A 14,819-nucleotide genomic window follows, 5' to 3' on the forward strand; every position below is an offset into this window, starting at 1 on the left:
AACGACGCCTACCGGTAACAAGAGCAAAAGCAAACAAAAGCTGCTCATCTTAAGAACGGTTGAAGATAAAGGAAAAAAGTTACATCGAATGCCCGAAGAATGGAATTCTCGAGCGTCACCCAACAAAACAAAACTCTGTTGTGATATTAAAATGCCACGCCCACTCGTTTCTTTCATCGATAAACTTGCACAGCCACGCCCCCTTCACAAGCAAAACATCAAGCAGCCGTGCCAGCAAGGCCCTTTGTTTTCAAAGATTATCAACAATTTAGTAAAATATAAAAGTGCATTCAGGAGAGCTGAGTAGCTTAAGGCGAGGACTAGCTTATGAAATATGAATCAAAGATTTTATTTATTTGCAATTTTTATAAATTTAAGTAGCAAGGAAAAAATTGCATTTATATTTTTGTTCTATATTTTCAGGCTTAATGTAATTTGAGAATTTCTGGAGACGTGAATTAAAATTTTGAAATGTCTCCCAGAGACAAGGATGACCTGAAAGAAAGAGAAATGCTGCAGGCGGTGGTCATCGATGACCTCGTCAGTAGCGAGTACGGCTCTGCAGGACTGAAGGTTGCTCAAATTTTCGCACCAATCTTTCTGATTTCTTGCATCACATTTACATTATATTTTACTAAATTTTATTCTTCATTTGCGTAGAGTCTGCTTCCCTTTGCGAACATCCAAGCGATTGACTACACCCTCTCGTGCCTAAGTGATGTCGGGGTCAAGCAGACCTTTGTGTACACAGCTCGAAGAAGTGAACAGCTGGAAGACCATATTGGGTATTTTACTGCTTTTTTTTTAATTTATAGCTTTTCAAATGTCAAAATTAAAGGCGTTGTGGTTGGAACGAGCCAGGATCGATGGCCGTGAAGGTGGTTGCGTGCGAAGGATCTCAGTCCTTCGGGGACCTCATGCGAGAACTGGACACCAGCAACAGCATTCAAGGCAATTTCCTTTTGCTTTACGCCGACACCGTCTGCACTGCCGATCTAAAACCCATCATCAATAAGCACAAGTATGAAGTTCTCTCTAGTAATATTTAAATATAAAAATTTTTACAATTCCAGAGCCACCGCATTGAAGGACAAAAACGCCGTCATTACAATGGTTTACACTCACACCAACCCCAGGCACGAGGGCCATTCCCAAGAGCGCGAATTGGCTCTCGGACTGGCAAACGGACGTGTGGTTTTTCACAAACGAGTCAAGACGGACAGCCATGACCTCGAAGTGCCTACGGAGTTGCTGCTGAGCAACTCGAGTGTGGAGCTCAGATTTGACCTGCTGGACCCCTGCGTGGCTGTCTGTTCTCTAACGGTGCCTCCGATCTTTTCGGACAACTTTGATTTTCAAACGAGAGACGACTTCGTCAAAGGGCTGCTACTCAACGAAGATATTTTAGGACACACCATGTATGCGCACGTCCTCGAGCAGGCGTATGTTGCAAGGGCAGCTTCTTTGTCTTCTTACCACGCAATGAAGTAAAAATCTGGAACTTATTTTAACTAGCCTGACTAATTTTTTGACTTCAGCATGGATGTCCTCAGACGGTGGACTTTTCCGATGGTGCCGGACGCGTCTTTCTTACTTACCGATGCAGCTTTTAATTACAACATTGACCAGAATGTCTGCTCACAACCAGGAGTTAGAATAGGGTATGTGCAATTGTAATTAAAAATCTATTGTTGCACAATTTTAAAATCCCTTTTTACAGACGAAGTGATGTTGAAGATTGTGTAATTGGATCTGATTCGAAAATTGGCAACAACTGCCACTTGAAGATGTGTGTTGTAGGCAAAAACTGTGTTATAAAAGATGAAGTCCAATTAAACCACGCTGTTCTCTGGGACAACTGTGTTATTGAGGTATTATTTTAAATTTAATTAATTTGTCCGAGCCTTTAACTTCTTGAATAGATTTTGATTCTTTTGATCGATTTATCAGCATTTTATGATGGATAATTTGTATTGTTGTTTTGCAGAAAGGCACCAAGGCAGACAATATTTTTGCTCCTGCGAACTCACAATTAGATAAGTCTAAAGTGCAGAAATGTAATAAAATCCTTAAGTTTCCGGTAATTTTATTAATTAATTTTGCATAGTTTCTACATTGACCAGCAAAAATGCAAATCAGAAGGAGGCAAATGAGCCAAGTGATACGGAAAGCAGTGAGGAAGAGGCTGACGATTTTGGCCAGATGGACGAATATGAATGTAAAATCTGTTAAAATTTTGTTGATTTGCAACCCGTAAATAATTTAATATTGGCAGCTTTCTTCAACGAAGTGCAAGACAGTCTGATGAGAGGATTCAAGGAGAAAGTGAACACTGACGATCTTGTGGTTGAGATCAACTCGTCTCGGTTTGCGAACGACATCCCTGCTTCCGAGGTCAGCCAATGGGTGTCAAAGGTCATTTTTGGGCTGCCTCAGCAGGTTTCTCAGCCGGCCAAAGTTGTGCTCTCTTATTTTAAACCAATCTTTGCAAAGTACGTCTCTAATAGTGCCAAGGACCAACTCAACTGCCTCACAGCTCTGGAGGTTTTTATTTTCATTAGTTTTTGAAGCTGATAAATTTTCATAATTAAATTCAGGAGGTAACAACTGGCGCTAACAATGCCGAGGAAGCAGCTCGATTGCTCGGTCTGCTTTACAACTGGGAGATACTCGAAGAGGATCCAATCATCGAGTGGTTCGAGAATAATGCCGGGGATCAGTTAAAACAACAGGTTAGCCAGAAATTTAATTTTAACATTTTTAATTATGATTTTCTGTTCTTAGCAAAACATGAGGACCTTCATCACTTGGCTTAGGAGTGCGGAGGAGGAATCCGAAGAGTCTGATTAAGTCTTCACTAAATTTTTGTCTGTTGCAATGGCTATGTCAAAGTGACATTCTGCTTAATAAACTCCTTTATTTCAGAAGAAAAATAAATAAATTTTTTTTATTCAAGCCAAATAGCTTCCCGACGATTTATGGTTGTCTAAATTTCAACACTGTTCCCATTTTGCAATTTCTAAAATAAAATGATTATTTTAATTTTTAAATCAAAATTTATACTGCCGATGGTTCCAGAAGTTATATATTAATTTTATTGATCAATACACCTGACAAAAAACACGACTTATATACAAAACAACAGACTTTCAGGGAGCAGCTCTTAATCTTGCTTAGCGGGTTGCTTCGCCGTGCTGACTTCAGCGTAGGCCCGGTAAATGAAGAGGGCAAGGGCAGCGTGCAAAACTGCCACCGAGGTCAACGCCGACCAAACATTGCTGGCGACACTTTCACCCATGAGAACGTCAAAAAGACAATACTTGCTCACAAAAAAAGAGGCGACCGGGGCGACGATGATGAGCACGCAGTAAAAAAAGACGGTCTTGAACATCTGCCTCTCCGGAATATTGTACGTCTCCTGTTTAAAATTGAGATGTAAACAGTTGTTGACAAAAAGGCAATTTTTTTTCAATTTTTATTTTACCTGCTGAGGAGATTTCATTGTGATCGCTGGCGGGCTGAGAATCGATCGGAATGTGGTGTGCAAAATTTAGTGGCTTGTAAAGAAACTCATAGTTTCTCAGTTATCAGTGCGGTGGAAATTAGAAGATCACGAGCTCACTCTTTTGAAGAAGTTTTGTCGGAATGAAAATGGAGGCGTGGTCAGCGGGGAGCCGGCGATAAGCGTTCGCGGCAGCCGCACAGAAATCGCGCACTTGCGATTCTCGACTTTAGCTAAGAAATACACACAGTGCGCCAAGACTGTGGTGTTGAAGTGCCTAATGCACCTTTTCATTGTCACTTATCAGTTTATGTTAATGTCGTTTTTCGTTATACGTAGAACAAAAAGATAAATAATAAAAAAGGAAAAAATTATGCAAAAACTTAACTATGTATTTAAATATGAATCCATAAAAAAGTAATTAATAAAGTTTACAAAAATTCCGGACTTTTATAATTATTAACGCATTAGATTCCAATTAATATAGAGCAATCTAAAAAATATTTTCGTTTTAACTTTTTTAAGAGATAATTATGAAAATTGAAAGTATATCAATTTTTTATTTTTGCATCTTTCAATATTATTTACAAACCACTTAAATGGATAAAAAAATTGCTTGTTTTGTCCACTGAAAAGAAATTTATTTATTTATTCTCCATTCAAATTATTTTTATAGTTTTGGGTTTTTTCTGTTTAAATTTATATATTTTGAAAGCTTCCACTTTCGCGATCAATGAATAATAATAATTATTAAAAATATGGGAAACAATTTGGAAATAGTACTATGCTTATCAAAATAGGGGCAGGAGCCAGCGCAAACCATGATAATTTTAATTAATTTAATTATTTTATTGGTCTTTCGGGGGTGATCGAAGCGCAAACGCAAATAAGTTTTGGACAAATAAATGTGCCTTTGTGCCCGGATTTCCTGTATGTACGCCAATATCAGGTGCTGATCACTCAAATTTCGCGTGTGGCGTATGCGTGCGGTTGAAATTTTTATGGTGCAGTTTTATCGTGGAAATTGATCAAAGTAATTATTATCGAATTATATTATATAGTTTGGTTTTATATTTTTGACGTGTGCCAGGAAGTCTGTTGCAGGGAAAAAATAACTCGCGGTTGCTTAGAAACGTGAAAATGTATTATGATTAAATTTAAAACTGATCTTGTTTGAATACATCAGAAATAAAATAATAATTTGAATTTTCTAAACTAAAAATATATTTTCAACACTCTTCAATATTATTTTCGTTGAGAGAAAAATTACATGAGTGTCGCAAAAAATTGTAACGAATTAAAAAATCCGAACGAAATGGTAATCAATGAGAAATTCGAGAAAGTATGCAACCCGAAGACATCAGTGTCAGGCGCGTTGCATACGTAGCGCTGCTTTTGTGCATTCGCTGCAAGGCTGAGATTTATAAAATCTGTGGAGTGAAAATCCTGTGTATTTGTATTCCAATTATATATTCCACCGTGAAGGCGGGAAATGAAGTTTCGATCTTTATCACCGGAATTGCATTCCCTAAAGATTTAAAACGCATTAAAAAACAACTGCTTTAAAAAAGTGTAAAAATTAAAAATTTAAATTGAAGAAAAGGGGAGGACACGGTGTGTGTGTTGCCGGTAAAAAGTGAAAAAAAGTAACATATATAGGAGAAGTGCAGGCTGGAGGGTCGCTTACACAGCAAAAGACGAGTAGGTTGTTAAGTCGGCGGGGAGGGAGGGGGAGGGAACTCTCCACCAAGGGCCGTTTGTGTGCGACGAGCATTGCGTGCAAGCGCGAGAGGGAGAGGAAAAGAGAGGCAGCAAAACAACACTAGGAGCCGAATCGGTGCCGGACTGCGACAGCATCAAAGGAAGGCAAGCGTCACTACTGACTGCACTGGCAAAGTGAGCTGCAGTAGTTTAGTCAGTGCGAGGATTAGCGAGACGTACTCGCGGCGCCACAGCCGAGTGAGCAGCAAATTTGTCCAGAAATAGACAGGCGGCCTTCGCCAGGCGAGAAATCAGAGGTGAGTTTTGCGAAAAGCGGCGATTCGGTTTTAAAAAGACGAGGTCCTTAAAGAGACTTGGCGCAAAAGATAGGGGTGGTTTTTCGCGGGAAGAATAGCTACAGGCTCGCTGTAGAAAGTGGCGCTAGCTAGGGGCGCGCGCGTTTTAGCCTCGATGCAAACAAGTGGCTAGATTTGGCCCAACATCGATCGGTCAACGCGCCTCATAAAAAAATAAAAAAAAAAAAAATAATACAGCAAGGCTTATAAATACTTTTAGTCATTTTAAATACTGTTCTAATTACAATTGTAATAATTTTTATCAAAAAAATCAACGGGTTTGATTTAAGAAGGAAATTAATTAAACAAATATCTTTAAATATTCATTGCGAAGGCTCGGCGGCGTTTTTATTTTCGCTGCCGCTTCGGGGTGCCGCCCGCTGCATATCGATCGGAACGCACGTTTTTCTGTTAGGGGAGGACGAGGGAGAGGGGGTGCGTTTAAGGCGTCGCTCTCTCGCACCCTTTGCTTCTCATATATAATGTTTTCGCTTTTCTCGCATGTGCACGCCGAAGCCGCGCCGGCAGATTTCCGAACCAATCGTGACCGTGAACAATTCACCCGGCTCTAATTTTTTTTTCAATAAAGAGGGTTGGAGAAACATGCAACTTGCCACAAATTACATAATCTTGATTTACGCGTTTGACTCGAGCATTCGGAGGAATAATTTGAAATTTCACGCACGCTATTGCTGTTGCTTTTTTATGTTCTCCTTGCCACACCCTAAGTCATAATTTTGGAAATCTTCACTCATGCTCCTAAATGATTTTTTTTACCAAAATAAGCGTTTTTAAGTTTAAAAAATTCAATTTCTTCTTCCGCCAAAATCAACCTGAGCACACACTTTTTTAAATGCTTCCGCAAGAATTGTTCATATTCAGTAATCAAGAAGCGTTTTTTCTTATTTTTAAAGATTTAGAAATAAATTTCACAAATGATTAATAAACTGAAATTGTTTTTAACTGGTTTTTTTTTACCTCCAATCTTTGAGATGGAAAACTGAAATGATTGACTCTCTTTTCTTCTATGCTCTAAAAATTTATTATTTTCTTTAAAAATGATAAACTGAAACCGTCTAAATCAAATATTGAATTTTGCCAGCCAATTTCCTATTTTTTAAAAAATAAACATGCAAATGTTTTGAGATAGTTGAGAATAAAAACCATGAATGTCATTTGAATCTTTGTTGACTACTCTAATAATCAAAACAAAAGAAAGCTACACCCGACTCGATACATTTTGCGGGTCATTAAAATTGACTCCTATAAAATTAAGCCTTTACGCATTTAATGTTTTCCTTTCCTTCTATTCCAGTCTTATTTCGCTTCTTCGAATGATATTTTTTTTTGTCAGCTAAAATATTTTTTTACAATTTGCGACACTCTTTGTATCTAATTTGATATTGATAAATAGAACAGCATTTTTTTATTGGTGATAGGCAAATTGCGCATCAAAACGTGACAAGAATCCATAAAAATCGCAGACACTCGCAGTCCTGTTAAACTAATCTGCTCTGCATGGGATTATCAAGCATAGCGTGAATACAAAATCATTTCCAATAGTGTCAGCACGGAGTCAATTTGCATCCTTGCGCTGTTGAATATACCTTTTCTGTTCTTTTTTTCATTGGATTGCTTTAAATGCAATTTAATCCATCAAAAACAGTAAAAATACTAAATTCATTTGCTTAAAACCGCACCAACGTTTGTCAACTTAATAAGGTGATATTGTTTTGTTAATTTTTGCATTATTCCTTTAAAATTAATTTGGTATTCAAGCAGACTTCATATTTTTTTTTTCGTTTAGAAAGCTCAGTGATGCAGACTAAATGAACTTTGTCACATTTAATCTAAAAAATACCCTTTTTTATGTTCAAATCCATAGGGGTGCTTGACCTTTTCAACTATTTGGTTTGATTCCTGCAATGATGTCACGTCAAAGGCGCGTCAAATAATTCAGGCTTAAGATGGGGGTCCCCTCTTTTTTTTTTTAATTCAATGTCGCGGTGGAACAACACAAAGAAATAGCGTCCATCGTATTATCTGCCAGCATTGGGACGGTCCCTCTTAATCCTCAAACACATAATCATAGGGCTACAAGATTTCTATGTAATTACGGCTCATCCATTAATTTTTCGTTTTATTCGGTTCATTTCTCCATTTATAAATTATTTTTACAAGTAGTCAATTCGACAAACCCGCTGTAATGTATAAAAAAAACATGAGTTAAAAAAGTAAAAGAACTATCAAAAAATTAGTGCGCTTTTGATTAATAAACCTCTTGTACTCAGGTTTTTTCACATAATTATTTTTAAATTAAAAATGACATTTCTTTTGCTAATATGGTGAACTGGAGCATAATTTGCTAAATGTATCCCACGGATCGTCTCTTCAGAATTCTTTATCCAGCTAAACGCTTTTCTTCAAGCTCCCGAAGTTAAAGAAACGTACAATTCAAAAACAGTTATACTGAAAACGTGCTGGCCTTGTTGAGTAAAGACCAGGATTCTAAAGCCTTCTCAAAAACATCATTCCGACCGGTGCGTGCTTTTGCTCCACAGAGATAGATTTAACCTGCACCTTTCAAAAATTCTTCGTCGAATATACTTCTTCTCGTATATGTGAACGTTTTCTTAGTTTGATTTTTTTTTAAATGAGGAATTACTAATAATTAAACAATGCTCATGTTTTTTTTTAGACAAATTCATCATTTTGTTTTATCTATGTGCAACATCCAACCATTTTATTTTTGATGAAAATCAACTCTTATTCGTTTTTGATTGCAAAGCTCAAATTCACATTTTAGAAATGTAGAAATAAATAACGAGGAAAATAAATATTATTTCTTTTTGTTACATTTTCGTAGAAAAGAATATCAGTATAAACTGAATGCTTGAAATATTTTGATTTTTTCCATTATTTTGTATTAAAATTTCAAAATTGTGTTTCCTTTAAGGTTTAAAAGTCACGCGATTTTATTTTTAAGTGCAATTCCGCATGATTAAAAAAAATCAGAAACGGATCCGACCAATTGTGAACTTAAAAATGAATAATAACTTCTTGTGCATGTGAAAAGCCCGCATTGCTTCTTTAGCACTTATTTTTAGTGCTTTAAAATAAAGATTTGGATAACACATCATTTTTTTCTTATTATTTAACTGGACACTGGTGTCCAAACGTAGCGTGCAATTGTGTAGGTGGCAAGCATGCTGCAGAGAAATAAACAGAGGCGAGAATTAAAAATGCGACCGCGCTTGAAAAGGGCGTCTTAAGTGGGGAACAAGGTAATTTGAGGAGAAACCCGAGCACGCCGCAAAACCGTACTCGAGAGCCAACACCCGTAACGCAGTGCACGAGTAGGAATTTAAAAGCAAAAGCAGAAAAGCTGCTGAAGAAGTAGTATAAGAACAAGTTGCGGTTTGGTTGGAAGACTCAAAATTAGACATCCCGTATGACATGGGTATAATATCACGGTCTCGGCCATTAACAACATTTTTTTTTTCAAACAATAGAACTGATCAAATAAATAAAATATAGTTTCTTTTAATCTTTATTTTCTTACTGGCTCTTTAAACAAATCTCATATATGGGGTCCCTTTTCTATTAAATATTACAATTTTGAAACCATAGAAAATATTATGTTATTCATTTTAGACCAATAGTTTTTTTTTATATAATTACAAAATCATTGAGAGGGGAATAAAAATTATGTGTCATTTCATTAAGTAATTCCTAAGTATTTTCAAGAGATTCTTGAATCTAGTTTCGTAGAGGAAAATATTTTTAAGCAGCAATTGATATTTTAATTATATTGTTCCTCAATGTTTTGGTAAATATTTCCAGCTAAAATGAAACCGAAAACCATTAATTGTTTCAGATGAGTGAGATCGAGCAGGATGTGAAAAAGAGCCAGGACAAGTTGGACATCCAGGAGGAGGAGAAGCAGAAGCAGCAGGAGCCAGACGAGCCACCTGCTGAAAAACCAGACGCGCCTCCTGAGGAAGAGGCCAAAGCTGATGGGGACCAAAAAGAGGCCCCGGAAGAGGAGGCGGCCACGGTGGAAGAGGCGACCAAAAGCAAAGGAAGCCTCAAGAAAGGTCTTTCAAACATAAAGAGCAAAATCCCCCCAATCTTCAGCCGCAGCAAATCAAAGGAGCGCAAGGTCAGTTTTTTTATTTTTAATAATTTAAATTAAAATAAGGCATCCAAAGCTGGTATTTAAACTTTGGAATGGAATATGAAACCTAAGTAATTCAAAATCAAATTTTATATTTCAACAATTTACATCAAAATCAATTTAGAGGAGAAAATAAAATTATTTCTTGTATTTAAAAAAAAAAATTAATTTTGAGCTAAAATATAGGTATAGGTTTTCTTATTATAATTTTTTTTAATAAAGCAATGAGTCTGTATACGAACATTAATGGATTTATTTATTTATTGGAACTCAACTAATGGAAAAATCGATATATTGTTATAAACTGTACAGCTTTGACCCAGTATCTGAGACCAACAAGTCTTATGAATAAAAGCTGTATTTTTTTAACATAATTTGTAATCTATTGTGATTGGAACATTCAAATGTTTCCTTTATTTCAAACTTTTATTTATACCATACGATCACTTTAAGTTTGGCGTCTTCCTTATGCGTGTGTTGTTTTATTCGGAACAGGAAAAGAAAACCGAGGGAGGCGAAAACGAGGAAGATAAGCAACTCTTGCAGGGTGAGGAGGCTCCTCTGTCGCCCACAAAAACGGACGAGGCTGCCGGCGCGGAGGAGGAAGAAAAGGTGCCCGCCAAGTCTTGGTCGAAAGAAGTGCTTGCTAAAATTCCTAAGGTCAAAATGCCCTCGAACCCTTTCAAAAAGTCTGCCACGAAGGTGTGTTGAAATGAAAAAATTATTCCTCGATGGGTAAAGTTTGACCCTTTTTGTGTATTTTAAAAAGGGCTGCGAACCGGTTGAATTGGAGGAGAAAGGGGAAAAGGCAGAGGATGCTGAAAATAAAGACCAGGAGGAGGAAGAAGAAAAGAAGGAAGAGGAAGAGAAAACCGAGCAGCCGAAACCAGTGTCCAGGACCACGCAACTGCTCAAGGCCATCAGGGCGCCTCTCGAAGCTGTCTGGCCAAGGAGAAATAAGGTCAGTGTAACATTTTCTTTGTAATTAAATACAGTAACATTTATTTATTTTGGTTTTTACACTATTTAATTGATAAGATTTGGCATTGCTGAAAATTTAATTTATTTATCGACCAGTTACGAGAAGGATCACTTTTTTTGCTCTTAAATTTTTTTATATTTTTTTGAAACTTATCAAAGGATATGAGCGCGTAATGCTGACATAACGTCACGCAGCAGCGGTTGAGTAAAGTTTGGAAAATATGCAACTTGCACGACGTGACTGTCTCGATATTGCCTAAATCAAATATATTTCTATTTTTTATGAACAATTACTCACCCTCACTGTTAAACGTGTTGTTTGAAGCTAGGTTTCATTGTTCTTCAACTTTGAGTATTTGACGCGGTTTTTTAGATTCAGAAGTCAATGGTTTTATTGTAGTTAATTATTATAAACAGAAAAACAAGCAATTTAATTATTTGTGAGTTATACGCTTTATCAATCCATGAAAAATCATACATTTTAATAACGAAATAATATTTTTAATAAAACACAATAAATTTTTTATAAAGATCTTTTTCTTTAGAATAAAAAAAAAATCAATATTCAATGCGCTTCCTCTTTTTATAATGAAACCCGCTTGCAAGTTGATTTTGGCGCGCGCAAAGATGCTAGGGGTGAAATCGATAGTTGTCTGGCCTTAACTCTATAGTGCATTTTCCACACACGTACCAGACAGTCGACAAGAGGGAGGGATGCTAACCGATCAATATAAATTTTCTTTGTCAAAGCGTGTTGTATAAAAGCAAACAAAGAAGCAGGGGTTGTTTAATTACTGGAATCACATAACATGTCTGGTCTGCAGGAGAAGGACGCTGAGGCAGGTGAAACGGATCCTGAAAAGCAGAAACTTGACAGTGAAGACGTCGAGGATGGACTAGAAAAGGTGGAGCTCAATGACGTTGAGCTAGGCACTGAGGTAAATTACTTTAAAAGCATGATATTTTTTACAGTTCTCCTTACTAGATAATGACAAGGGTTTTTAACACAAATTTAAAAAAAATTATTTAAGAAGTTATTTACTTGTCATATTAATTAAATATATCTTTGGTCTCGTCTTCTAATCATTTGCATGTCTGTGTTCTAGAAAAATGAAAAGGTTGAAGAGAAAGACGCAACTGCAACCGATGAGGAGTCTCTGGTGGGCAACTTGAAGTCTACCTTTCAGCAACATCGTTTCCTCATTAGTAAGAATTCTCTATTAATATTTATACAAATATTTAAATTTTAATAATTATTTTCAGTTGGACTGATTGTTTTCTTGTCACTGCTGCTGCTACTAATCATACTGGCTGTGACTGGCCCAAGAAGACCTCGCTACAATGAAATTCTGATCAACGGCACATACGTAACCACTGTTACATCCTGCGGTCCCGTAGAAGGGTTGGTTTTTTATTATACTGAAAAAAAAAACTAAAAATTAAATTATTATTGCTTGTAGAAAACTAGATGAGGGCGAATTCACATTTAAAGGCATACCATATGCAGTGCCGCCGGTGGACAACTTGCGCTTCGCACCTGCCAAGCCGTTGCGGAGTCTGGAACAGTGTTGGAACGGAACGTTCCGCGCATGGACCCACAATAGCAGCGAGTCTGGACCGAATCAATGCTGGCAGCTCTACCGCAATGGATCTCATGATGGCGATGAAGATTGTTTGACGCTAGACGTGTACACACGTCGTGTGCGCCATGACGCCCCTCTGCCGGTCGTGGTCATCATATCTTCCGAGACCATGGTTGGTGGACACTCGTTTAGACCGGCACGTGGAATGGCTAGACAGAGAGACGTTGTCTATGTGCAGCCTCGATTCCGTCTAGGAGCCTTCGGCTTCCTTGCTTCAAGGTATATTTCAAATTATAACTTTTTGATATTAATCACAAGAATTCAAACCAAGATTTTTTTCTTTTTAATGTACAAAAAAAATTTAATATTATATAATAATTAAAAATTAAATGGATTTCAGCATAATCTCAAGCACCACCTATCCACCACACTCTGGCAATTACGCGCTCACTGACGTTATAGCTGCACTCGAGTGGGTCCAAATCAACATTGAGCACTTTGGAGGTGACCCTGATGTAAGTGATTTTATCTTCCAAATATTTCGAGCGTTTTTTTTAAATATTTTTCTTCAGGCTGTTACCGTTGTTGGACACAGAGCTGGTGCCTCCCTTGTAACGGCGCTGACTGCTCTCGGTAAGCGCAGAGAGGCGCCCATCCAAAGGCTCTTCAACCAGGTGAGTTTTTAATATTATCAGCTTAAAAATATGAATTTATGTTTTAAATTAATTAAATAGGTGTGGCTGAGCAGTGGCTCTGGAGTCCTCGCAAACCAGACGTTGAAGGATGCGGAAAGTGCTGGTCGAGAGTTTTTCAACGCAGTCGGTTGCCCTACAGCAGAGTGCGTTCGACGCCTTGATCCCGAAGACATTCTAGACCGCGTTCCTGAAGACTGGAAGAAGAACATCTGGAAGTCCGAGTTGCCCATTGGACCTCCACCAATTGACCAGCACCACTGGATTATTCAGGATGGAGTGGTGGTGCGCCAAAACCTGATGAACGCCTGGAGGGAGAACGGCCTTCCATACAAAGTCGTCTTTGGTAATTTATAAAGTTTTACCAAACCGGAACCCATTACTGAATTTCTATATTAAATAGGAACAACTGCCCATGTTGAAGCAACCAAAGAACTGCAATCAAAGAAGGATTGGACCCAGAGAGTGAACTTTGAGAACTATGTGCGCGGCTCAGTGCTGGGATCTAGCAATGTGCCGAATGGCATATTTGGCGAGGTGCTGAAGCGCTACGAACCGCCCTCATGGCCTCAGCTTGCTTCTATGATCAGTGACCTCCGCACCATTTGCCCTCTGTACCAAACTGCAAAGGAACTTGCCTCTGTAAAGTCTACAAGTAAGTTTTAAAATTTTAACAGATTTATATTCTATAATGAAGAAGTTGTATTACCCTAAAATTTTGATTTCAACCAAACCTTGTCTCATGATAATTTCTCCCTTTCAATTTGCAGCCATGAAAACCGGCAATCGTCATGCCTCGTCGGTGCACTTCTACGTTGTGACGCAAACACGCAACTCTAACTATTACGGCAACGTTGCTGACATGGGCGCCGACATTGAAGCGATTCTGGGTCTGTACGAGGCACACAGCCCTGAGGAGAAGCGATACCTCTCAGCCATGCAGAACTTCTTCTACCGCTTCGTGTGGCACCAGGAGCTCCCACCAGGTGCCTCGGGCTCGGAGCGAAGCTCCGCTCTGCCTCAAAACATCATAATGGTCGGTCAAGACGTCTCGATCAAGAGCTCTTATAACAACTGCGACTTCTGGATCCAAAGGGGGCTCACCAGCAATTATGCTCGTGTTGAGTAAAAAACAAAATAATCATACATCCTCAAATGGACCTTTTTGCGTGCCAAATTTACTCAAATGCTCGCAACGACGAATTACAAAAGAAACCACCTGGACCAAATCATGCCAAAAATATGAGCTCTCTATGAATTTTAGCAATTAATTTGTGTAAAAAGCATTTTGAATAATTGGACTTGTGTCAACTCTATTTTAAGGTTAAGAATAGCCACCTGAATTCATTTTTGAGTACTTTAAAAAGATTGTTATGATTATCGTGATTGCTTTATACCGCCTATTTATGAATGAGACTGACCTGTAAGAAAATCAATCATAGCTGTAGCAGCAAATCTCGTTCGCTTTTTAACCCCCGCGCCTCTCTCCTTTTGTAAGCTGTAAGCTCAACAAGTACTAAACAAACTTTTAACTTCCATTTAAAAACTCTTCCCCGACAAATGAAAAAAAAAACTAATTTTTACTGCTGCTCCAAGAAGCAAATGGAATTCTGCATTTAAATAACAATGCTCGTATTGCATACACTATATACATAATATTGTAGCTCATTGGTAAGCGTTAGCATTTTTACCGTGTACCATAGCCCCTTGGTGTGAATCATAATGTAAACAACACGCAGTGTGCTGGCGATTCTTTTTAAAAGTAGCAAATGAATAAGTCTTGTAACATTATTAAGAAAATAAAATGCACAAACAAGTTAATGAGTT

General features: G+C 37.8%; 3 protein-coding genes across 5 annotated transcripts; 2 read left to right on the forward strand and 1 right to left on the reverse strand.

Moving 5' to 3' along the window:
• The first annotated feature begins 191 nt into the window (after nt 1-191).
• On the forward strand, nt 192-2,939 carry LOC132198673 (translation initiation factor eIF-2B subunit epsilon). The gene is made up of 12 exons (XM_059622830.1): nt 192-313; nt 424-573; nt 661-785; nt 839-1,021; nt 1,074-1,487; nt 1,539-1,661; nt 1,721-1,871; nt 1,988-2,057; nt 2,108-2,218; nt 2,276-2,544; nt 2,598-2,732; nt 2,785-2,939. Exons 2-12 carry the CDS (start codon nt 472-474, stop codon nt 2,848-2,850), a joined length of 1,749 nt encoding a protein of 582 aa, XP_059478813.1. The 5' UTR covers nt 192-313; nt 424-471; the 3' UTR covers nt 2,851-2,939.
• Nucleotides 2,940-3,055: 116 nt separating this feature from the next.
• On the reverse strand, nt 3,056-3,670 carry LOC132198674 (vacuolar ATPase assembly integral membrane protein VMA21 homolog). Its single transcript, XM_059622831.1, has 2 exons — nt 3,485-3,670; nt 3,056-3,418 (listed from the first exon to the last, which is right to left on the reverse strand). Exons 1-2 carry the CDS (start codon nt 3,500-3,502, stop codon nt 3,164-3,166), a joined length of 273 nt encoding a protein of 90 aa, XP_059478814.1. The 5' UTR covers nt 3,503-3,670; the 3' UTR covers nt 3,056-3,163.
• A 1,600-nt stretch (nt 3,671-5,270) lies between these two features.
• Nucleotides 5,271-14,802, forward strand: LOC132198620 (neurotactin). 3 transcript variants are annotated; one of them, XM_059622743.1, is made up of 13 exons: nt 5,271-5,520; nt 9,437-9,721; nt 10,232-10,438; nt 10,506-10,697; nt 11,542-11,655; nt 11,824-11,923; nt 11,981-12,119; nt 12,178-12,579; nt 12,701-12,815; nt 12,873-12,974; nt 13,035-13,338; nt 13,396-13,647; nt 13,763-14,802. In XM_059622743.1, the coding sequence occupies exons 2-13, from the start codon at nt 9,437-9,439 to the stop codon at nt 14,119-14,121; spliced, it is 2,571 nt and encodes an 856-aa protein (XP_059478726.1). In that variant the 5' UTR covers nt 5,271-5,520; the 3' UTR covers nt 14,122-14,802. The 3 variants fall into 3 exon arrangements, with proteins under 3 accessions (XP_059478726.1, XP_059478727.1, XP_059478724.1); XM_059622744.1 differs by lacking the exon at nt 5,271-5,520 and adding an exon at nt 7,147-7,281; XM_059622741.1 differs by lacking the exon at nt 5,271-5,520 and adding an exon at nt 8,895-9,019.
• The last annotated feature ends 17 nt before the right edge of the window (nt 14,803-14,819 follow it).

The sequence above is a fragment of the Neocloeon triangulifer genome, unplaced genomic scaffold, assembly GCF_031216515.1.
Source record: "Neocloeon triangulifer isolate White Clay Creek 2 clone unplaced genomic scaffold, ASM3121651v1 ptg000013l, whole genome shotgun sequence".
Lineage (NCBI taxonomy): Eukaryota > Metazoa > Arthropoda > Insecta > Ephemeroptera > Baetidae > Neocloeon > Neocloeon triangulifer.

Excerpts from the sequence above, each read along its gene's own strand:
- LOC132198620 (XM_059622741.1), top strand. Across the intron at positions 12,120-12,177 it reads TCCTGCGGTCCCGTAGAAGG|AAAACTAGATGAGGGCGAAT; the intron begins GTTGGTTTTTTA and ends TATTGCTTGTAG. Across the intron at positions 13,648-13,762 it reads TGCCTCTGTAAAGTCTACAA|CCATGAAAACCGGCAATCGT; the intron begins GTAAGTTTTAAA and ends TTCAATTTGCAG.
- LOC132198673 (XM_059622830.1), top strand. The coding sequence starts at position 472 with ATGTCTCCCAGAGACAAGGATGACCTGAAAGAAAGAGAAATGCTGCAG. Across the intron at positions 1,022-1,073 it reads CCCATCATCAATAAGCACAA|AGCCACCGCATTGAAGGACA; the intron begins GTATGAAGTTCT and ends TTACAATTCCAG. Across the intron at positions 2,545-2,597 it reads ACTGCCTCACAGCTCTGGAG|GAGGTAACAACTGGCGCTAA; the intron begins GTTTTTATTTTC and ends AATTAAATTCAG.